The sequence below is a fragment of the Chiloscyllium punctatum genome, chromosome 12, assembly GCF_047496795.1.
Source record: "Chiloscyllium punctatum isolate Juve2018m chromosome 12, sChiPun1.3, whole genome shotgun sequence".
NCBI lineage: Eukaryota > Metazoa > Chordata > Chondrichthyes > Orectolobiformes > Hemiscylliidae > Chiloscyllium > Chiloscyllium punctatum.
The window spans coordinates 21,974,331-21,999,802 of record NC_092750.1 but is presented as its reverse complement, the minus strand read 5'-3'; the positions used below and the strand labels follow the sequence as shown (position 1 = coordinate 21,999,802).

Here is a 25,472-nt window from a genome sequence, read left to right as displayed (position 1 = left end):
GAGAGAAACCTTGCCAGAAATATGAAAACAGATAGTAAGAACCTCTATAAACACTTTAAACAAAGAATTGAGAACTCGAGCATTAGTCATAGAGAAAATAAGAATGGAATGAAAGTTAATGATGAAAACAAGGAAACAGCAGATGAACAGGTATTTTGCATCAATCTTCACTATAGAGGATAAAAATAATATACCGGAAGCAGCAATAAATCATGAAATGGAAGAGAGTGAGGAACTCAGAAAATCACACAAAGCAGAGACTTAGTAGTAATAAATTGTTGGAGCTACAGGTTCATAAATTCCCAAATTCTTCTATAAATGGCTGCCCCAAGGTACATCAGGCCATTGTGTCCACTATAGTCACTAACCTCATTTCATCTGTTGATCTCCCCCCGCCTCTGCCTTGAAGCACATAGTCTCCAAACCCACTTAGCTCACTTCTACCTCCTTCTTAAAATCTACAAACAGGACTGCCCGGGCAAACCCATTGTTTCTGCCCATGCATGTCCCATAGAATGCTTCCTATCTCGATTCAATTATTTTCTCCTCTTGTCCAGTCCCTTCCCACTTACATCCACAATTCCTCTGATGCTTCACGTCAGTTTCATAATTTCCAGTTTGTGGCTCCAGCCCCCTCCTCTTTACCATGAATGTGTAATCCCTTTACATACCTATCTCCCATCAATATTTCAGTATTCTCCACTTTATTGTAGAAAAAAAGGCCTGAACTGTCCCCATCCACCACCATCCTCCTCCACTTGGCCAAGCTAGTCTTCACCCTGAAGAACTTCTCATTTAACTCCTTTCGCTTCCATCAGGTCAGAAGGGTGGCCATGGGTACCAACATGGGCCCCAGTTATGCCTGTTTCTTTGTGGCGTATGTGGAACATTCCTTATTCCAGTCTTATTCCGGCCCTCATCCACAATGTTTTCTCTGTTATATCATTGGTACTGCTTCTTTCTCTTGTCTATAATGGGAAAGTTTTATCAATTTCACTTCCAGTTTTTACTCCACTCTCACTTTCACCTGTCCATCTCTAATTGCTCTCTTCCCTTCCTCAACGTCTCTGTTTCCATTTCTGGGGGTAGGCTGCCCACCAATATCCACTACAAACCAACTGACTCCTATAGTCACCTTGACCACACATCCTCACATCTTGCATCCTGTAAAGACTCTATTCCATGCTCTCAATTTCTCTGTCTCTGTTGCATCTGTTCTGATGATACCAACTTCGACAAGGGGGCCTCTGAAATGTCCACTTCTTCCTCAACCAAGGATTCCCCAATACCATAATTGGCAGGGCCCTCTGCTGTGTTCAACCCATCTGCCGCACATCAGCCCTCATCCCCTCCATTCCCTCCCACAGCAGTGATAGAGGCCTCTTTGTCCTCACCTACCAACCCAACAGCATCCACAACCAGAGGACCATTAGCCACCATTTCTGCCATCTTCAGTGGGATGCCACTACCAGATATATATTCTCCCCTGTCAATCCTCTGCAAGGACCTTTTCCTTATGGACACCTGGTCCACTCCTCCTTCATTCCCAATGGTGGCAGCGAGAGGTGCCTTCTGGAATATTGAGTGCAGTTTTGGCCTCCTTATCTGAGGAAGATGTTCTTGCAATAGAGGGAGTGCAGTGAAAGTTTTCTGGAATGATTCATGGGATTACTGGAATGATGAATAAGGAGAATTTGAATCAGTTAGGATTATATTCGTTGCCGTTGGGAAGAATGAGAAGCTATTGAATTGAATTGAATTTATTGTCACATGCACCAAGGCACAGTGTAGCTCACAGAAACCTATAAAATTCTAACAGGACTAGACAGGGTGGATCTAAGAGGAATGCTCCTGTTGGCTGGGGAGTATAGAACCAGGATCACACTCTAAGGATGTGGAATAAACTATTTAGGACTGAGATGGGGAAAGGTTTCTTCATGCAGAGAGTGATGAGCCAATAAAATTCACTTCAGGCATAAGCCCTTCATCAGGATGAAGGGCTTATGCCCGAAATGTTGATTCTCCCGCTCCCTGGATGCCGCCTGCCCTGTTGTGCTTTTCCAGCACCATACTCTCGACTGATCTCCAGCATCTGCAGTCCTCACTTTCTGTCAAAGGAATTTGCTATCATAGAAAGCAGTCAAGGTCAAAAAGTTGTTTTCAAGGAAAGGTTGAATAGAGTATTAGAGGCTAATGGGATCAAAGGATATAGGTGAAAGGAGGAATAGGCTATTGAGTTGGATGATCAGCCTATTCCTGCTCCTATGCTCTGTTTGTAAATTTTCTATGCAACCAAAGTGGAGAAATTGTAGCTAAAGCTGATAAGATATTAGATTGTATTGGCAGAACTATGCAATGGAAATTAAGTAAAATAATTTTGTCACAGTAAGTTCCTAGCATGGGTTATGTGAAGTACTTTGTCCACATAATGAAGTGATGATTTGCCTTTGGGAAAGGAGTCCTTCAAGATTATTTCCAGTTTTAGGATCCTTAGCTATTTAAAAGGCTAAAAGATTTTTTTGTCTGTTTATTTTGAAGCAGTGTTGACATGGGTAGAGACCAATAAAGTACCTAGAATTTAATTACAATTTAACAGGTTAAGGACATGTGGTCAAGGAGAATTGATGTGGGACCGTTCTTCTTTTCCAAAAGATTAGTTAGTCTCTTGAATGTATTGCCAGCTGGTGTGGAGGAATATGATTGCAAGTTGCAGTCACAGAGTCATAGAGATATATTGCACAGAAACAGACCTTTTGGTCCAATTGGTCCGTACGAACCTGATATCCAAAAGAAATCTAATCTCATTTGCCAACATTTGGTCCATATCCCTCTAAATCCTTCCTATTTATATACCCATCCAGGTGCCTTTTACATGTTGTAATTGTACCAGCCTCCACCACTTCCTCTGGCAGCTCAATCCTTATACGCACCACCCTCTGTATGAAAATGTTGCCCCTCAGGTCCTTTTTAAATATTTCCCTTCTCACCATAAACTTATGTCCTCTAGGTTTGGACACCTCACCGTGGGGAAAAGAACTTATCTATTTATCCTATCTATGCCCCTCATAATTTTATAAACCTCTATAAGATCACCCCTCAGCCTCCGACACTCTCACAGAAAATAGCCCCAGTCTATTCAGCCTCTCCCCATAGCTCAAATCCTCCAACATCCTTGTAAATATTTTCTGAACCTTTTCAAGTTTCACAATATCCTTCCTATGGCAGGGAGACCAGAATTGCAAGCAGTATTCTAATAGTGGCATAACTAATGTCTTTTACAGCTGCAACATGACCTCCCAATTCCTATAGTTAATGTACTGATTAATAAAGGCAAGCATATCAAACACCTTCTTCACTATCCTGTATACCTCGAACTCCACTTTCAAGGAACTACAAATCTGTACTCCAAGGTCTCTCTTTGTTCAGCACACACCTTAGGTCCTTCCCATTAAGTGTGTAAGTCCTGCCCTGATTTGCCTTTCCAAAATGCAGGACCTCGCATTTGTATAAATCAAACGCCAAATGCCACATCTCAGCCCGTTGGCCCATCAGATCAAGATCATGTTGTAATCTTATTCGCTGTCCACTGCACCTCCAATTTTGGTGTCATCTGCAAACTTACTAACCATATCTCCTGTGTTCACATCCAAATCATTTATATAAATGATGATAAGCAGTGGATCCAGAACCAATCCATATGGCACATTATTGGTCACAGGCCTCCAGTCTGAAAAGCAACCCTCTACCACCATTATCTTTCTTCTACCTTCTATACAATTTTATATCCAAATAGCGAGTTCTTCCCTATTCGTGTGATCTAACTTTGCTAACCAGTCTAGGAACTTTGTTGAATGCCTTACTGATGTCCATATAGATCAGGTTCATCATTCAAGTGCTTTCTGACTGGGCAAAGATCGTAGAAGATAAGTATCTTTATAAATTTGTCTGTGTGATTCCCTAAATTGAAGGGAATTGTGAGGAATTTGCTTGTGCAATTTCCTCTTACTAGCCCTGAGATTTTCTTCATTCTTTTGTCTTTTCCAATAAATTATATGGCTACCAGGATGGAATAACCAAGTAAGCATTTAAACACGGTGCTATGGTTGTCATGAGAATGGGAAAGGCTTGGTGGAGTGCTTTTTTTTCTGTTAATTTTGTATGTATTTATACACATTTGTAAATTTTACTAATGTAACTACATAAAGCAATGCTTAAGCTGCATCTTACCATAAGTGAAACTGGGTCTTCTACCTGCAGAAAAAAAATATGAAAATTAATGTTTGGTCAATACTTAAAGAACTTAAGATAGTTCGTTAATGAACATCGAGAATATATATATTTGTTAGTTGTGTCAATTAAGAAACTTTTGCTTTTGAAAGTAATTGAAGAAAAGATGCTTGCAATTATCAATAATTTATATTTGACAAAGAAACTGTTGCATGTGTACAATAACTTGCTACAATGAACTGAAACAGTTTAAAACCTAAATGTACATAAATTACTTACTGATAAAGCTTGGACTGGCCAATGATGTTGCTGGAAAACATTAAAACTTTGATGTATTGATACAATTTTTAAAAATCTGAGTCCAACATTTTTCTCATAATGCTAACTTTAGAAAATTATTTCTAATAGAATTAAGTAACATCTTGAGCATTATTAAATTCTAGACTTAATTGTTAGCTAATAGATAGTTAAATAACTTGGAAATACTGAAAAATTAACAATTTGGAAGGTTGTTTTGCAGTACACCTCGATTCATGTGTATTACAGCTGAAAGTGTGGCTCAGATGCATCAGATGTTAATGATGTTAGTTTAACAGACATACAGCTCCATAGAACAAAATACAAGCCATAGTTGGTTTAAAAAAATCACTCTTTTGATCAACTATCAAATCAAATATTTGGTTGACAATAGTGCCCTTCCAACAGGCAATGGCTAATAGTGGCATGAGGAAATTATAAACAACAGAGCAAAGGAAACATTTCTCCACCAACACTACAATTTATATAATGTAAATTCACATAAATGAGTCTGCAAATACTTTCTTCCCCTCTGCAACCAACATTTTAACACAACAGTGGTTTTAAAGGACAACCTCTTTCACTTATTCAACCTTTTTTTCATTTTAGCTAATGCTGTGATTATTAAAGGAACATGAATGTTTAAAAATAAATTTGAAAACTGAGTGATTAACTGAGCAGCTCTCTGGAATTCACTTTGGTCTTTTTTCATGTTCCATTTATTCTATGAGTTACTAGGTTTTTACATGGATCCTTCCATTAGCTTTTAGCTCTACAACCCTCCAAATTTCCTTCAAGATCTCATAAGGCCTTATTGCATTATGGCTTAATGGTTTAAATTTAAGAACACTCTTGATTCCTGACAACTCCTGTGTTTGTAGTTCCATGGCAGGTTGACAGTTTCTGTTCCCACATCTCCTGCTGACTGACTAAGCTGAGAGTGTGACATTGGAAAAGCACAGCAGGTCAGACAGCATCCAAGGAGCAGAATAATTCCTGGTGAAGGGCTTCTGCTTGAAATGTCGATTCTTCTGCTCCTCGGATGCTGCTTGGCCTGCTGTGATTTTCCAGCGCCACACACTCAACTCTGATCTCCAGCATCTGCAGTCCTCAATTTCTCCTGACTGACGAAGCCAACTCCTTCCAAACTACGAAACACCCAGCTATGTTTAAAATAAAGAAATTGTCCTGACTGCCAAAGATCATTCCATGACAACAGGTAGAATATTCTTTATCCCCTTCAACAGAACATTTGATTTTGTAACCCACATGAATGATTAATATCTCTATTGGATATAATTGCACTGTCTCCAGACCTTCTGCTTTGCAAAGAAACACCTATATTTGCAAATTGCTCCTAGTTTCCTTTAATCCACAATTGACATGAATAATTGAATGCTTTATTGGTTTAATATGGACATCATGGTTATACCTGTGATGATGCTGCTCCTTTAACAAGGTTATGTTGTCCTTTTTTTTATGGAGGTCATAAAGTCACAAGTTCTGAAATGTCTGGGGTGATCTACTTGAGGAAGTTTTTAAGTTGAAAAAACATGTGTAAATGAAATGGGAGTGGCCACTTCTCCCAGCCCAGCTTTTCCCTAGTTTGGTTTCGACTTTAGCAGTCTGGCTGTTCAGAACCAGTTTGAGGCTGCTGGTCAAAGAAAAGTTACATGGAAAAAGGTGTTCCATGCTGAATCTCTTGCCATTTCTCTGACATTTCTCCTGTAAGACCCTGTGTTTGATTTTACCTTTTTTTTGCCAAGGGGCATTTATGGGGATTGTTGCAGGAATTTGGAACAGCTTCATTAAGTTTGGATAATCTGTTGGGTTTTCGGATTGGTTAAGTTATTCTATATTCTATGCTCTTCGGTTTGTGTTTTGTTTGGCAATCTTGCAAATAAATCCTGTTTTATTAAAAACTAAGTGGTTGGATCAGCTGAATCACTCCTGGAATATCCACTTTAGACCAGTTTAAATCAACTAGCAAAGTTAGGGTCCATTCTACTTTCTTGAAATGTTTTGAGGGGCGCTGGCCTGGTCCATACCAACCAAAGTCAAAAGATAAATCATCTATTGTTTATGGATCTCCCTTAATCAATGTTGACCTTATTGAATAAAACAGATTACTTTTTAATTGTAATTAAAATAGATTGTTTGATTTGCATCTACATCAGGGTTGTTAACAATTTCTCAATCAGGTCTTTCTATTTATTTTACATTTACAAATCACAACACCCAAACCAAAAGTCATATTTCTAAAGTCCGCAACTCATGAGATTGGATATTTTCAATATCATCTTCAAGTTACAAACAAATTATGTTCTTTCAGTCATGTAACCAATTATAATTTTGAGGAATACAGCTAAGACCACTGTGAATGTGTAATGCAACATACAATTTCCCTTCATCTGTTTCTGATGGTATTCTCATTTCCACTCCATTGGTATACTTGCTTCCTTTGCTATATTGGTTCTGGCAGATCTTCCGTAATTACACCGGCACCACTCCCTACCTCTTCCTCCGCGACATTGATGACTGCATTGGCACCACCTCGTGCTCCCGCGAGGAGGTTGAGCAATTCATCAACTTCACCAACACATTCCACCCTGACCTTAAATTTACCTGGACCATCTCTGACACGTCCCTCCCCTTCCTGGACCTCTCCATCTCCATTAATGACGACTGACTTGACACTGACATTTTTTACAAACCCACCGACTCCCACAGCTACCTGGATTCCACCTCTTCCCACCCTACCTCTTGCAAAAATGCCATCCCGTATTCCCAATTCCTCCGCCTCCTCCGGATCTGTTCCCAGGAGGACCAGTTCCACTACAGAACACACCAGATGGCCTCCTTCTTTAGAGTCTGCAATTTCCCTACCCATGTGGTTAAAGATGCCCTCCAACGCATCTCGTCCACATCCTGCACCTCTGCCCTCAGACCCCACCCCTCCAACCGTAACAAGGACAGAACGCCCCTGGTGCTCACCTTCCACCCTACCAACCTTTGCATAAACCAAATCATCCGCTGACATTTCAGCCACCTCCAAACAGACCCCACTACCAGGGATATATTTCCCTCCCCACCCCTTTCCGCCTTCCGCAAAGACCATTCCCTCCGCGACTACCTGGTCAGGTCCACGCCCCCAAACAACCCACCCTCCAATCCTGGCACTCTCCCCTGCCACCGCAGGAACTGTAAAACCTGCGCCCACACCTCCTCCCTCACCTCTATCCAAGGCCCTAAAGGAGCCTTCCACATCCATCAAAGTTTTACTTGCACATCCACTAATATCATTTATTGTATCCGTTGCTCCCGATGCAGTCTCCTCTACATTGGGGAGACTGGGCGCCTCCTAGCAGAGCACTTTAGGGAACATCTCCGGGACACCTGCACCAATCAACCACACTGCCCCGTGGCCCAACATTTCAACTCCCCCTCCCACTCTGCCGAGGACATGGAGGTCCTGGGCCTCCTTCACCGCCGCTCCCTCACCACCAGACGCCTGGAGGAAGAACACCTCATCTTCTGCCTCGGAACACTTCAACCCCAGGGCATCAATGTGGACTTCAACAGTTTCCTCATTTCCCCTTCCCCCACCTCACCCTAGTTCTAAACTTCCAGCTCAGTAACTGTCCCCTTGACTTGTCCGGACTTGTCCTACCTGCCTATCTCCTTTTCCACCTATCCACTCCACCCTCTCCTCCTTGACCTATCACCTTCATCCACTCCCCCACTCACCCATTGTACTCTATGCTACTTTCCCCCCACCCCCACCCTCCTCTAGTTTATCTCTCCACACTTCAGGCTCACTGCCTTTATTCCTGATGAAGGGCTTTTGCCCGAAACGTCGATTTCGAAGCTACTTGGATGCTGTCTGAACTGCTGTGCTCTTCTAGCACCACTAATCCAGAATTTGGTTCTGGCAGATGTCCTTTTCTGTCCTGCACACAGAGCTACCAGACCCAATGCTTTACACTTTGGTTACTGAGGTGACACCTGCTTTTAATTATGCTTTCCTTCATATATTTATCTTAATAATGAATTTCTTACACTTGTATAGCAGCTTACAATTTCTAGTAGCACCACCGAATTAAGATTATTTTTTTGTTTTACTTACTATATGCATGTCCTGGATAACTGTATTGCCTTTGTTGTATTGGGACTTTTTCTGAAAAAGAAATTAGAACATATATATACTTATACTTTTAAATAGATCTGCCATGTATAGAGAGATTGTTTTGCATTTTCCAGTTGCTACCAGTCTCTGTGTAGTTACAAAAAGAGAGTGTAAATGTACAGAAAAGTACACGCTGAGGAAAAGGGAAAGAACAAGCATGAATGGCCTACTCCTCCTCCTATGTTCTTACGTTAGAGGAGTATAAAATCACAGACACTTCCATTTATGTAAAATCAGAGAACGTTCGAAGTGCTCATCATGTTGGGCTGCATCTGTGGAAAGCGAATACAGTCAAAGACATTTAATTTTCATTTATAAAGTTTCTTTAATGTTGAAAAACATTCCAAGATGATTCATGGGAGTGTAATCAAATAAAAATGAATGTAATTTCAAAGTACATTGAGTTGGGAGACAGTTGGAGTGAGGATATGGACATCAAAATTGGAGGAGAGAAAATGATTGGTCAAACAATAATGCCGGAACTATCTTGGTTCATGAAAATCCTAGAGCCAAGCATTTGAATTGTATAGTGCACAAGGCATATTTGACTTCCAGAACCATTTGTTCTGACCAGCATTCAGCACCTCCACAGCTGTGCGGTTTCATTCTAACTTTATTTTAACTGAAGCCATAAGTGAAGATTGCAACTTTCTGATTGCTAATAAAATGAAACAGTCGTATAGTGTTTGCTTGACCAGTTGCCAATTAATTTGGCCAGGAAATACACACAGGTAAGGTTGAAATGAGATATTCCCATTAATTTCGGGACTGGGCCTTGAGCCTGATTGGAGATATTAAACAAGGCTGTCACTAAAAGAACAAACATAGAGTCCTTTGACTTGCTTTGGATGCACAAAGAAACAGCAGCACCTGGGCTGGTATTGTGCGTCAGCAGGAAAAGCCAACTATTCAGCACCACAGACAATCTATACCTAAAAAAGTTAAAAATCACACAACACTAAGTTATAGAGCAATAGGTTTATTTGGAAGCACTAGCTTTTGGAGCGCTGCTCCTTCATCAGGTGGTGAAGGAGCAGTGCTCTGAAAGCTAGTGCTTCCAAATAAACCTATTGCTCTATAACTTAGTGTTGTGTGATTTTTAACTTTGTACACCCCAGTCCAACACCAGCACCTCCAAATTATATCTCAAGAAAATGGGAAAGTGTAGCCTAGCTTTTGAGGCACTGTATAGTGACACGTAATAGATCTCCAGTCTGCCCGAGAAATCTTAAAACTCAAAGATCTGTCATGAAGATTCGATTGATAGTAGAGATTTGATACAATGTGGGGTTGCAAATCAAACATTTTCACAGAGCCCGCATTCCAGTTCCTGTGATAAAATTCCAATATCTCTAAATGTACAGACATTCAATAATTGCCAAGAAATTGGGCTGAACATTGTGACAGCAGAAGTCCTGCCAACGGGGCTGAAAGCAAGGTGAGGCCCTGCTTCATTAGAAGTGAAACCCAGAGTAACGCTGTCAGTTAAGGGCAACAGCCTATCAGAGAGTGGGCAGCTCAGTAACCTCAGCAACACAGTGGTCATTGCTGAGGCAACAAAACCAGAGAAACAGAGCCTCTGAGAGGGGTAACCTTACAGATCGCTAGCAATTAGGGCTGTTAGTGTGGGGGAAAGGGGGAGCTTAATGGTTGCTAAGTATGAGCAGCACCATTGTTAAGGGTGGTCTTTGTTGCTGGGGTACTTTTTCTGTGAACCATGGATATTGTGGAAAAGATTCTGAGATTCTGCAAGTGTAGTGCTAAATTGGGCAATCTCTGAGGAAAGTGATAGTTCCTGACCTGCAGAGTAGAATATGTGGCTCTTAATTGTATATGGATTAATGGCCTTTGGGAAAGCTTATTGCCAAGGGGTTGGTTAAATGTCCAGCACATTTTTCTAAGTTATAATTTTGTTTGATGTATTTCCCTGGCAGCAGACTAAATTGAATGTTGCATTGCAATAACTTTGTATATGTAAATCAAACAAAGTAATTGATTGTCTACCAAGGAGTACAGGCTTGCTGTTGGTAGAGCCTTGTCATTGTCGCGTGAACCTTGTAGATGATGCACGCTGCTACCACTGTACATTGGTGGTGGTGGGAGTGAATGTAGAAGGTGTTAGATGGGGTGCCAATCATGTGGACTTCGTTTTCTCCTGGATGGTCTCCATCTCTTTCAGTGTTGTTGGAACTGCCCTCATCCAGGCAAATTGGCAATATTCCATCACACTTCTGATTTGTGCCTTATCGTTGGAGACAGGCTTTGAGGAATCAGAAGTTGAGTTACCCATTGCAGAATTCCCAGCCTCTGCCACAGCATTTCAATGGCTCGGCCAGTTCAGTTTCTGTTGAAAGGTAACCTCCAGGATGTCGATAGTGAAGGTCTCAATGATGGCAATGGTTCTTGCCTGGCACTTGTGTTGCATGAATATCATTTGCCACTTATTAGCCAAAACTGATAAGTGATGTCCAGGTATTGCTGCATTTGGGCACAGACTGCATCTGTGTCTCAAGAGTTGTGAATGGTGTTATGAAGATGTGGATGTACCTTTAAGAGAGTTAAAAGCAGCAGAACTACCGGACACAGCACCAAGTGTTCTCAATAAGGCAACAATGTAACACTGGGTCGAACAACTCAATTAGTTCATTGCCTGGAGACAAAAACAATTTCCAATCAAGTTTGAATTGAATATAGATGAATCTTAAAAGCCAATGACACAATCCAATGCTCTGGGGTATAAGACCGAGGGGAAAATGAACAGTTGAGAGGACAACTGCCAAGTGCTAGCATGTAACAGACTGCTTGAAAAAATATCTCTTTTAAAAGTACTTTTTCAATCAGTAACCTGTGATGCAGGAGTTCCTTACAAAAAGAAAAGAAGACACAAGAAGATCTGAAGACAAGAGCCTGGTTTTGAGATAAGAAGTGTTGTTTTGTAAATCTTAATTGGGAATTTTATTGGACTAGTATTATAGAAGGGAAGCTAAAAGATGGGCTAGAGAAAGAAATTGTAAATAGTGGTTAGTTAATTATTCTCTGTTATACTTTAAGAAATAAAGTTGTTAATTTTTACCTTACATAGTTCTTGGCCACTCAAATCTTTACAGATTACTGCATGGGATAAATCATTTCTGTGTTGCTGATTTTAAATTAAGCAGGAGAGTTTGCCCATGCCGTAACAGTGGTACTAAACATTTTGACTTATTAGCAAACATCCATACCTCTAATCTAACAATGAAGGGAAGGTCATTGCTGAAGCAGCTGAAAATGTTTGGGCCTAAGTCACTAGCCAGAAAAAGTCTTGCAGTGATGTCTTGAGGCTAAGATTATTGATATCCAACAACCACAAACATTTGCCCTTATTCAGGTGACTCCAAGCAGTGGAGACTTTTCCCATGATTCCAGTTGCCTCCTGTTCTGTTTTGCTCCTTGATGCCACAGTCAGTCAAATGCAGACATGGTGTCAAGAGCAGTCACCCTCACTTTCCCTCTTGAATTCAATTCCTTTGTCCATGTTTGGACTAAGGCTACAATGAGATCAGGAGCTGAGTGTATCTGGTGGAATCTCTTAACAACCAGTTTATTAAAGTGCTGTCGATGACATGTTCCACTTTGATAATGATTGAGAGTAGATGGGCAATTTGGATTGTTCTGCTTTTTGTGGACAGGGCATACTTGGGCAACTTTCTACACTGCCAGGTTGATGTCCAATGTTGCAAGTACACTTGAAGAACTTGGCTATGGCTGTGACTGGTTTTAGAGCAAAGCCTTCAGTATAAGTGCCAAATGTTGCCAGTGTGAATAGAAGTATCCAGTGTATTCTGTCTTCTCTTGATATCACACGGAGTGAATCATTTTGGCTATGATGATGCTTTGGGAGACTGAAATGAATCATCCACCAGCACTTCTGACTTAAGATGCTACAAATACTTCAGCTATGTCTTTTTATACTAATACATTATGACTGTATAGCATTATTGCTTTTATTTTAAAAGGGTATATTTATATCTAAGAACAATGCCATGGAAAATCAACTATCTTCATCCAATGCAATTAATTCTCTTTGCTTCCTTTAATATTCATACAACTGGTCTTATTTAGAGAGCTTTTGATTTGTGCAACTTAAGTTTTGATTTTATTGAATATGAACTTTGTTTTATTAATGTTGTTACTTTTGAAATGAGAGCTTGAATAGATGAGTAAATGAAAATTTGATCAATCCATTAAGATAAATGTAGCTTTTTAAATCTAATCTACACAGAATATGCTGACTGATACACTAGGTGAATGTCATCTGCAAAATCAAGACTGAATGAAAAGTAATTGTATTCAAACATTACCATCTTCTGACGGTTTGTCAGCCACAAAGCTGTCATTCTTGTTTTCCTCTGGTTTTGTAACAACCATTGATGTTAATGGGGTTACAAAGCTGTACTTGAGTGATAGTTCAAGGATTCTGTCCGTTAGGTTTTTTTTTTCATTTGTCTCTGCCGAAACCCTGAATGCAACAATTGATAATAATTAATTTTGCAATGTATTTCTATCTACTATTGCAAATACTTGTACTGCCATTTAAATAATTTGTTGCCATTGCAATAATTTTTAACTGTTTTTGTGATTTCCTCTTTGAATTGTTATGATCCAAGCTTTTAGTAATACTTGACATGTCAGATCTTAGAAGGAAACCTAGTTCGATAGATTGTAAGTTTTATTTTTGCAATTTGATTACCATTATGATCAGTCACAAGACATATTTTACAAAGCTACAAATGCACTTCAAACAAAATAACATAAGTTTACTACACAAAAGAGAAAAAAAAACAAAGCTATGTATATGACACTTTGGAAAGATCTAACCTTAGGAAAAATTCAACATTTTTTTCCCAGCAATATCCTTTAAAGACACCTAACCCCAGTGAAATATAACTACTATCTTAATTCTTTAATTCCTTAATGGTCTAGTGAGGTTGTCTCCTTTCAGACTTTCTGCCCAGCCACCGGATATGATTCTCTCAATTGTTGTCGTTTCTTGTGATACACAGACATTATCTAATTGACTGACATTTCCTCGGCAAACTTTAAGAAAAGCCCTGTCTACTTGAAATGCTAAATAACTTAAGACATTTTTGTAGTTCTGATTGCTTGGAGATGTCTTTTCAGCTCTGTTATCCTGGACACTGCTGGAAAATCAACTGCTCTTTTGCTGGTATGAATCATTTCTTCTCAACTGAAACCTGATTGTGGCCCATGACCTTTTTTCTGTTATCACAGAAGTTCAACTTTGCAAACACTTCATCAAATAAAACCCCAGTTATCTTGCTAGACGTTTAACTTAAGTCACATGCTTTCTTGGAAATGATGTTTGAGCTCTCTATTGAAAAATGGCTTCCTAACTTCTTTAAATAAATAAGTCATCTTCATAGCACTAAATCAAAAAAAATTCTACTGTAGAATCTAAATTCCCAAATTATTGTAATATATGTTAACCCTTTGTCAAAAAATAATCATACTGAGATGATTACAACCATTTTGCGCTGATAACAGCTGCAGTTAATAAGAATGAGGTGTTACAAAGGGTTAGCAACCAAAACATCAACCTATCTTTGAGGTGCTGATGGATCAGCTATCATTCAATGACATTTTTAAAATTACTGTCTCATAAACAGAAAGATTTTGTTACTTTACCGCTTCTCTAAGAGCTGTTGTATGGTCAAATAAGCCCACAGTCGCTCAGTAAAGTCACCAAAAATGTATAGCTGCTGCTGAGTGATATTTTCAACTTCTGATACCTGCACTTCAGCTTTTAGAGTTAGGTTTTCATTGGCCTGTTAAAAAATTACAGGGTTAAGTTGAACCTTGTCAAAAATAGATTAGGAAAGTGCATTAACATTTAATCTTTGTTTGATGACTTAAGTTCATATTTGCTGTTAATCATGTTTTTAAAGATTCTGCAATTTGTAGTGTTTTCATTATTTCATATTAGACATAAGATGCATTAGTTATTTTCATCAATCTGAACATTGAAAGCTGATAGAATTTATTCAATATGTAATGAGAACAGTTATTATTTTCTTATAATTTTTATGTTGATTTGGGGTTTATAACTGCCCTACCAAAAATGTATCCTTCAACAACTTTACTAGAACCAACTAACTAATCAGAGACTGGATTAGTGGTGCTGGAAGAGCACAGCAGTTCAGGCAGCATCCAACGAGCAGCGCCACTAATCCAGTATTTGATTTTCAGCATCTGCAGTCATTGTTTTTACCTTGTTGATTTTAACCCTACTGCGAATCCTCTTGCAAGGATGCCTGCCTTGAAGAAGTTTTCCTCCTCTCTCTACAAGAATCTCAGGGAGTCCCTCTCCCACTGCAACTCCCAGGTCATTTCCTCTGATGCTACTCTCTCCCCACCCCCACCCTCCTCTAGCTTATCTCTCCATGCTTCAGGCCCACTGCCTTTATTCCTGATGAAGGGCTTTTGCCCGAAACGTTGATTTCGCTGCTCGTTGGATGCTGCCTGAACTGCTGTGCTCTTCCAGCACCACTAATCCAGTATTTGATTTTCAGCATCTGCAGTCATTGTTTTTACCTAACTAATCAGAGAGCCCATTGTTGGATTTGAGACTCTGATGCATTTAAATTGCCTGACTACATAGCAGATTAACTGTGCTTTGGAAGTATGTGGAACAATTATGAGATGAGTTGAAGGAGATGTACAGAGTGAGGACATGAATAACAATTATGAATACATGTTTTTGGTCAATGGAAGCAACCCTGACATTGTTCCAATATTTGGTGATGTGATAGTGAGCATTATTGTAAATTAAAGCAGTGACAGTGTCATTCACAGAGGGCTGTGGAAAGAACTAAAGATACTCAAGTAGACATCTCAGAAATGTGTCTGAAAGCATCAAAAATTGCACTTCAAACTGTTCCATGTTACCCTGTGGATGTAAAGCCCGGGGATTAGAAGGTTTCTTTGTGATTGAGGATGATGATGGGCCTCCTCAGAGCAGAGAAGTTGCTCAAACCTTTGGGGTTCTGCACATTGAATTAAATGTGAAATTCTATGCCAAGTTCAGAGAGGAGTTTGGAAGGAATTGTCAATTTGCACAACAGCCAAGAGAGATTAATTATTGATTAAAGCATGGAGCTTGTAAGTAGGCCTAAACGTGGAACACCTTTTGATATGATAGGATAAGTTGAAGCAAAGTTCAAGGGACGGATTGACCCAGATATCATAGAATAGATTGAGGGACCAATAATGTGGAAAAAAATCCTGCTGTAGTTATGTTGATATGTAAAAGGCGAATGAAGCGGCAGTTTGAGAACATCACCCAATTTAGAAATATAGAACATTAAAAAAAAGCAGGGAAGGTCATTTGGCCCTTCGAACTTGCTTTGTTATTCATTATGATTATGGATAATCATCCAACTCAATAGCTTGTTAATTTTTCTCTTATATCATTTGATTCCATATCCCCAAGTGCTCCATCCAAATTATTCTTGAAATCATAAAATGTTTTGGTCTCAGCCACTTGTTCAGTTGAATTCCACAGGCTCATCACTCTGTGTGAAGAAATTTCTCCTAGTCATAGTACTAAATGATATCACCTTATCCTTAGTCTGTGACTCCTGGTTCTGAACTCTGAAGTCTTTGGGAACATTCTTCCTGCATCTATCCTGTCTAGTCCTGTTAGAATTTTACAGTTTTCTATGAGATCCTTCCTCATTCTTCTGAACTCCAGCGAATTTAATTCCACCCAATTCGACCGGTCCTCATATGTCAATCCTGCCATCCCAGGGAATCAGTCTGGTAAATCCTTGCTGCATACTATTTCAGGTGTGGTCTCACCAAAGCCCTGTATAATTGTAGCAAGATGTCCTTGCTCTTGTACTCAAATCCTCTCGCTATGAAGGCAAACATACCATTTGCTTTCCTAATAGTCTGCTGTATCTGCATGCTTAGCTTCAGTGACTTATTTATGAGGACACCCAGATCTAATTGCACATTAGGTTTCCATTGCAATTTATAGCCATTCAGATAATAACATGCCTTCCTGTTTTTGCTGCCAAAGTGGATAACCTCACATTTGTCCACATTATACTGCATCTGCCATGTATTTGCCAACTCACACAGCTTGTCCAAGCATCTGTGCATCCTTCTCACAGATCATCTTCTTACCCAGCTTTTTGTCTTATACACATTTGGAAATATTAGTTCCCTCACCCAAATCATTAATATGTATTGTGAATAGTTGGGAGTTTTTACATTGATACCTGAGGTACCTTACTAGTCACTGCTTGCCATTCAGAAATATACTGCTTAATAGTCTTTGTTTCCTGTCTCTCTACTGGTTTTCTAACCATCTTATTAAATTACCTCCAATCCCATGTTAATTTCTTATGTGGAACTTTGTGAACAGTCTGCTGAACATTCAAATAAACCACTTCCACTGGTTCCCCCCTCATCAGTTGTACTAGTTACATCCTTGAAGAATTCCTGTACATTTGTCAAGCATGATTTCCGTTTCATAAATCTAAGCTGACTCTGTCCTATCTTGCCATTGTGTTCCAAATGCTCAGCTGTTAATTACTTCATAATGGACTCTAGCATTTCTTCCACTACTGACGTCAGGCTGACTGGTCTATAATTCCCAATTTTCACTCTGCCTCTTTCCTTAAATAGAGGAGTTACATTAGCTATCCTCCCATCTGAAGGAACTGTTCCAGAGTCTTAGGAATCTTGAAAGGTGACCACCAATGCATCCACTATTTCTAGGACCACTTCTTGAGTTACTGTTGGATGTAAATTATCAGGGCCTAGGGATTTAACAGCCTTCAATCCAATTAATTTCCCCAACTCCATTTCCCTAACAATACAGATTGCTTTCAGTTTCTCCCTCTCACTCAATCCTGTGTTCTATAACATTTCTACTATGTTATTTGTGGCTTCTTTTGTGAATACAGAACCAAAGTATATGGTTAGTTGGTCAGCCATTTCTATGTTCTCCATTATAAGTTTTCCTGTTTCTTAATGTGTGACCTTCATTTGTCTTCACCAACCTTTTTCTCTTCACATACCTGTAGAAATTTTTACGGTCAGTTTTTATGTTCCCCATAAGCTTACTCTCGTACTCTATTTTTATTTTCCATATTTAATGTAGTTATGAGAAAGAATAATGCAAAATTAAACGTGAAAGTATTCAACTGCAAAAAAGTTAATTTCAGTGAGTTGGAAAGGGATCAGATATATGTATATAGGAATCAACAATCTGCAGATAATACATCAACTGAGCTTTTAAAGAAATGCTTCTTCACTCATACCTTCCAGACCAATAACCACTATCACTTAGGAAAACAAGACTAATTGGCTCATGGGAACAACCACTGCCAAAAGTAACTCAGAAAATCATCTACCCTCCTCACTTGAAATGGTATTATCCTCATTATCTTTATCTAATAGCACTGTGGGTTTACCTACACAAAAGTTCAACAGATAACTCACTAACACTTGCTTAACAGTCATGATTTAGAGGTGCTGGTGTTGGACTCAGGTGTACAAAGTTAAAAATCACACAACACCAGATTATGGTCCAACATGTTTATTTGGAAGCACAGCTCCTTCACCAGGTGGTTGTGTCAGGTAATTTCTTAACTGCAATTCGGAATGAGCAGTAAATGCTGACCCAGCAAGTGACGTTGCATCATATTTAAAAAAAATAAATCAAGAATAAATACTTTGAGAGTAAATACATTCTTAGGAAGTCCATAGGAGGTTTCAATAGAAAGCTGGATATATATTTGAAAGTTATGAATTTAGAGGGCTACAGATACAGGGCAGGTGAATGGGACTGGATGGGTAGCTCTTTCAGGAGTTGGTACTGACATGATGGGTCGAATGGATTCTGTACTGTAAAATTCTATAATTCTATGAGAAGGGAAGAGTACAACATTCAAATTTAGATTTCATGAATGACTTAAGAACCTGAAAAGTTTTGATTTGTACACACACACACATTTAATTAGAGGATTTTGATCGAGTAAAAAAGAAACACTGCCAATAGCACTTAGGTCAGTCACTAGAGGACATAGATTCAAAAGAATTAGTAAAAGAAACAAAAGTGACAGGAAGAAACCATTTTTAATGCAGCAAATTGTTATGATTGTACTTTACCTGACAGCGATGAAGCAGATTCATTCATCGTTTTCAAAAGAGATTTGTATAAGTATTTGAAATAGAAAAATATTGCTGAGCTACTAATGGGATATGGAGGAAGTGGGGACTGCAGATGGTGGAGATCAGAGTCGAGAGTATGGTGCTGGAAAAGCCTAACATGTCAGGCAGCATCAAAGGAGCAGGAGAATCGACACTTTGGGCAAGAGCTCTTCTTCATCAATTCTCCTGTTCCTTGGATGCTGCCTAACTTTTCCTGCACCACACTCTCGACTATTAATGGAGTAAGTGACTAATTTATTAGCTCTTGCAAAGAACCATTGCAAGTAGAATGAGCCAAATGGTCGTCTGTTCTACCCAAAAAATCTACAATACAGGGAATTTTTTATCATGGGAAATTTTACATTTTATAAAATATAATATTTTCTATTTTTTATAATCTTACAACTCCCAGTAAAAGAATTATGGAAACAGAAATTAGTATGATATCATTCAAATGGGATGTAGATAATTAATTGTAAAAATTTGAAAAAAGGAGGTGAAAATAGTGTTGCAGTTTGAACTTTAATGAACCAAGATAGGCACAGAACTATTTTCTGTCAACACTGTAATACTGTGTTCTATGATTTTTCCAAAATGTAAATAAATGAACTAGACTAGGTTTTAGAGAGTACTTACAGTTTGTGCAAAGACCTCTGCAATGAGTGACTGCAGGTCATCATCTGAAATCTTGCCAGCCACTACAATTTCTGACCCATCGTAATACTGCCTAAAATTGGCCTGAGTTAACTCTGAAATGGCATTCTCTGGATAGTGCAATTCAATATCCAAAAGCAAGGGATTTGCCACTTCATCGTAAAAACCCTGTGAAAAGAAGAAAGAATTTCTAAATACTTATTATAATGCGGAGTCATTATCCTTTAAACACCCTCTGAAATAAAATTGAGGTCTAAATATATTTGCTTGATAATTTGCTCTGATATTGAGAATTTGTATATTTTTCTACTCAGCTTTAGTTCTCAGCTGCACACTTGGTTTGCATTCATAACTACTGATCATTTTGAACATCACAGCAGTGAAATATGTGTACTCCTAAGGGATAGGGAAATGAACTGCAGAATTCCTGGACAATGGAGGCTTTCAATTTAATGACACAGCACTGAGCTTCATGATGCCACAAGTGTTGGGAAGAAGCTGAGGTTCATCGCACTCCAGAATGAAAAAACTAGTACCACAACATTTGTAGATTGACATGGCGTAAACAAAGGTCCTGGTTCGAATTGAATGAAGATAGCAAACCTGTCGATAGAAGTCAAGTCAAGTCAAGACTACACCATGATGTCTTTTAGACCTCCTGAAGCACACGTCAGAGAACTATTTCTCACAATACTGTTCCTTCCTTCCCATTCAAAGATCCTGAAAATCTTACTGCTTATCATGCAGCATGACACAATAAGAGAAACAACTTGTAAGCAAAAGCATATTACTGCAGCTATTGGAAATCTAAAACAAAAAGTGCTGGGGAAAAAAACTCAAGTCAGGCAGTGGGGAGAAAGAATTATCATTTTAACTTTAACATTGCAATTCAGAACATGAGAGTTAATCATCTTCTAAAAATGTATAAGTGGCTAAAGTAAACATTGTGTTCAAGGATGATACTGAAAAAGTAATATCGGGAAATAGCAGAGACTGAACAAATATTTTGTATCTGTCTTCATAGTAAATACACAAAAAATACTTCAAGAGTGGTAGAAATTCAAAGACCAAATGTGATAGAGAAATGTAAAATAATCACCTATCACTGGGGAAAATATACTGGGAAAGCTAATGGGACTAAAGACTGACAAGTTCCCTTACCTGCAACTTAGGATTTTAAAATAAGAAGTTGTTTGGACAGTGCATGCATTGTTGTAATCTCCCAAAATTCTCTAGATTCTGGTAGATTAAAAAACTGCAATTATAACACTCTCACTCAAGAAAGATAAAAGACACAAAGCAGACCAATTAGCTTAAAACCTGTCATTGGGAAATGCTGGAATCCATTATTAAGGATGGAATAGCACTGATATTTGCAAAGTTACAATAAGAGGGTTCATTAGGTTGATTCCGGAATTGAGGATTGCCTTATAAGGAGAGATTGAATAGACTGGGACTATACTTGGAATTTAGAAGAATGAGGGAAGAATCTTCTAGAAGCATATAACATTATGAAGGGAATAGATAAGATAGAAGCAGGAAGGTTGTTTCCACTGGCAGGTGAAACTAGAACTAGGGGGCAAAACCTCAAAATAAGGGGGAGCAGATTTAGGTCTTAATTGAGGAGGAACTTCTTCACCCAAAGGGTTGTGAATTTGTGGAGTGTTGAGAAGCACTTGAGGCTACCTCGTTGAATGTTTTTAAGACAAAGATGAATGGATTTTTGAACAGTAAAGGAATCAAGAGTTATGGTGAGTGGGCAGACAAGTGGACCTGAGTCCACAAAAAGTTCAACCATGACCTTATTGAATGTTGGAACAGGCTGGATGGGCCAGATAGCCTACTCCTGCTCCTATTTCTTATGGTTTTTTTTTAGTGAGTATTTTTATTAAAGAAAAGATTTTAGGCATTTTACAAAATTACAAAACCAGTACAAAATAGTATGACAACTTTGTAATATAATAGCAATAATAGAAAACAAACTACTACTCCACAGATTACTGAAACACAAAAAAACTCTATAAAAACTACAATTCAATAAATAACCAAGAAGAAAGAAGAAAAATAAATAGATGAAATAAAATTAAAACACATTATAACAAGGTAACTTAAATTATATTCAATTAAATTGCTGCACTTAGCGCAATCTCATCCACGCTCCCCACCACTGGGAGCAATAGTAAGTAAACCCATATTTGTTTGGGATTCTTCCCCTCATGGGCCCACAGACAGACAGACACAATTCTCACGGCTAATAAAAGGCTAATATAGTCGATGTGTCTGCATCAATATAATTCAAAAAGGGCTGCCATGTTCTGTAAAACAATTCCGTTTTCTGGTGCACCATACTCATAAGGAAGTCCAAGGGGATGTGTTCCATGACTATCCTACGCCAACTCAAGATTCCTGGGGGATTTTCCGGCACCCAGCTCATTAGAATGTTCTTCCTCGCACATAAAGAGAGAACATTAAATAATTTTTTCCCATGTGCATCCAAGGAGGGAAAATTTGAAAGACCCAAAAGGAGTGATACCGGATTCCACTTAACTTCAGTTCCCAAAACCTTTGCCAAAACACTCGCTATGTCATCCCAATACCGGTGGAGCTTGTGGCGTGACCACAAGCAGTGAGTAAGAATACCAATCTCCATTTTACACTTGGGGCACATTGGGGACACTCCTCTCTTAAATTTCGTAAACCATTCCGGTGCCAGGTGAGCCCTGTGAAGTACCTTCAGTTGAATAGCCTGGGTCCTATTACAAATTCAGATCTTCCTAACATTTTCCCAGATATTCTCCCACATCTCTGAGGAGATTTCCACCCCTACTTCTTGAGTGCAGGTTTTATATAGCCATTCAATGTCCTTCGAGACATTATTACCTAACAAGTGATAGAGAGTGCTAACCGGAGCACTCTTCACTCCACGTCCAACTTGTAGGGGTTGACCATCAATGTAGTCTTTTTTTGTACAAAGTCTGTAACCTGAAAGTAGGCCTGCACTCGGCGTTCCAGGGCCTGAACCTGACCTACTGAGGATTTGGTCACAGTCTCTGAAGCCGCACGCCTAACACGCTAACCGAGATGCTGGATCTCCAGGTTACGCCTCTGCAGCATGAGCGAGATCGATTTGAGCCTGGCCCGGGTCTCTTCCACCAATGAATCAACCTTCTCTCGGAGTTTCACAACCTCTGAGATCAGGCTCTGCTCTGCAGGTGAGTCCCCTGGGGTGGTCACAGAGGCCGAAACTGCGGCCATGGGTGTGTCCGTTGTTGGGGGTGGGGGGGTTATTCCCTGCCTGATGCGATCCCCATTCTCCTTTTCCCTTAGTCATCATCTTAAACTGCACCAAACTGCTCAGAACTGATACTGACTAATTTTAAGGGTTGGGAGATAGTTTTTTTCCAACAAATTAAACAGTGAGGGAGGGTGGGTGCCCCACTTTGTCTGGGTTCTGGTGCAGAGGTCAGCAAAGCAGACCTACTGGGTCGCTGCCATGTTGAATCCTCCATCATTTCTTATGTTCTTAATCAAGCACAGTTAACATGATTTGTTGAAAGGTGAATCACATTTGACAACTTTATAGAGTATTTGAGAATAAAACAACTAGAGTGAAGAGAGGGGAACTAGCAGATACAGTGTACTTGAATCACCAAAAGGCATTTGCTAAGGTAACACATGAAAGTTTACCATACCAGCTAAGAATTTGCAGGGCACAATTTGTGCTGGCAGATATGTTGATGGAGGTTGTCCTATAAAATTGCCAGATAGCCTTATTGCTGCCATCCCAGCCACCTCAATCTGACTGCAATTTTATCCAAGCTGGCAAGGCCTAGAACAGTCTGTCTGTCCTTGCCCCATTGAGGTCTATTTCTGCCCAATTATTTGTGCTTAAGTTTTCCATTTCAGCTCTTTGAGAACTTTGAGGCCAGAGAGAGGAGTTCAAAGTTGTGGCCAACTCTGGCAGGGTACCCATTTGGGCCTTGGGTGTGAAGGAAGGTTGCATCTCCCTTGAGCTTTTTTTCTACATTGAGCACAAATCCTGTCCCATTGGTGCTCCCTCCTGTCTCCAGCCTCCCTTTGAGACCTGAACCCCCTTCCCAACCAACTTGATATCACTCCCCTCCCCAGAGATGCTACCATCCACCATTACACTTACCTGGTCCTGGACAGGCCCTAGCCCAAGAAATAACTGACAGTGGCCCAGCTGGGACTACAGAGCTACCAATCAATCAGATCCTCGAAACATTAAATAGCTGTGTGATAGCTATATCTGTTATTATGCCAGAGCCAGAAACCTGAAATATGCTGCCAATATTATGGAGGGACATATATTAGCTTGGATATACAGGACTCTGGACAAAAAGATCATTTTCAGGTTGGTAAATTGTAACTAGTGGGTTTCCATATGGGTCAGTACTGAGTCATCAACTATTTACAATCTATAGTAATAAATTCCATGAAGGGACAGTGTGTATTTCAGCCAGAATTGATGCTGATATAAAGGTAGCTAGGAAGGCATATTCTGAGGACATCAAAAGTCTTCAAAAGACTGTGGATAGGTTGAGTGAATGGGCAAAATTTCAAGATAGAGAATATGGGAAAATGCACGGTTGTCCACTTTGACAGGATAAGTAGAAAAGCAGAATATTATTTAAATGGAAACAGTACAAAGGGCTTTTGGCATCCTTATACATGAATCACAACAAAATTAATATGTAGGTATATCAGATAATTACAAAGGCAGATGGAGTGCTGACCTTTATTGCAAGAGGAATGAAGTGCAAAAATAAGGATGTCTTTTCACAACTGCACAAGAAAGAAAATACTTATAGAATATTGTGTACAATTTTGAGCTCATTATTTAGGAAAGGATCTACTTGCATATACAGCAGTTCAGAGAAAGTTCACCAGGCTAGGTCTTGGGATGATCAAGTTGTCTTAAGAGAAAGGTTGAACTGATTGTGTCTATTCTCATTGGAGTTTAGAAGAATGAGAGTGATCACAATGAAATATACAGTATAGTGCTGCTAGAAGGCTTAGTTGTGTAAATGTTGAGAGGATGCTTTTCCTTACAGGGTAGTCTCTAACTAGGGGACACAGTTTCAAAATAAGGCATCTTCCATTCAAAATGAAGTTGAAGAGGACCTTCTTTTCTCTCTTGGCAATTTTAATTTAAGAATTCAGTAGTCCAAAGAGGAATGGGTGATGCGCCATTGAATCTATTCAAGTTTGATCCTTGATCCAAAAAGGAGTGAAGGGCGATAGTTAAGGCAAACAGTAGAGTTGAGAACATGATAAGATCACAGTAATCTTACTGAGAGGCAGAACAGGCTGAAGTCAAACACTTTCTCATAATTTCTAAGTTCTTATGTTTGTATGCTACTCTACAATTAGAACCAAGATTGGATTAAATAGTCACAGTCTGTCTAGCAGTTTTTAGTACAAATCAGTAGCAGACATAATGTAATACCACCCAGTATATCAAATGGTTCATGGGAAGAGATGATGAAATATTATGAAATTCCTCAGTCATGTCTTCACCCTGCTGCTCTAACGTCACTGGAGGTATGGTTATAACCCAGTTCACTGATTTGGCTGGATTTCAGGTGCATATTCAGTGAAGTTACAACATCAATGGGACCATCTCTGAGGCAATTCTGGTCCATACTAAGTGAGTATTTAATAATCATTTTACCTGGAGCTGTAAGGGAGCATCTGAATCCTCATAAATTCTCCGTGCTACACCATCATTGTCCAGTGACATTTTTTCCAGAAAACTATATTTAACATCATAACCAAACCCAAGGCAATACACATTGTACCTGCCATTGACGGCACTTTTAACATTCTCCTGGATTTTTGTTGGGTTTGATTCTCCTGTAATAAT

The 25,472-nt window shown here is 39.3% G+C and overlaps 1 protein-coding gene across 2 annotated transcripts in view; it reads right to left on the bottom strand.

Annotated features, from left to right (window-relative positions):
• Nucleotides 1–25,472, bottom strand: part of LOC140483682 (inter-alpha-trypsin inhibitor heavy chain H3-like) — an 86,965-nt gene that overhangs the window by 15,435 nt on the left and 46,058 nt on the right. Inside the window, exons 12-18 of one of the 2 annotated variants that reach the window (XM_072582053.1) lie at nucleotides 25,281–25,462; nucleotides 19,568–19,753; nucleotides 14,396–14,535; nucleotides 13,051–13,208; nucleotides 8,651–8,701; nucleotides 4,507–4,536; nucleotides 4,228–4,251 (exon numbers count right to left, since the gene is read on the bottom strand). In XM_072582053.1, the coding sequence (XP_072438154.1) occupies nucleotides 4,228–4,251; nucleotides 4,507–4,536; nucleotides 8,651–8,701; nucleotides 13,051–13,208; nucleotides 14,396–14,535; nucleotides 19,568–19,753; nucleotides 25,281–25,462 (771 nt within the window). The remainder of the gene's footprint in view (nucleotides 1–4,227; nucleotides 4,252–4,506; nucleotides 4,537–8,650; nucleotides 8,702–13,050; nucleotides 13,209–14,395; nucleotides 14,536–19,567; nucleotides 19,754–25,280; nucleotides 25,463–25,472) is intronic. The other variant, XM_072582055.1, reaches the window with a different exon arrangement.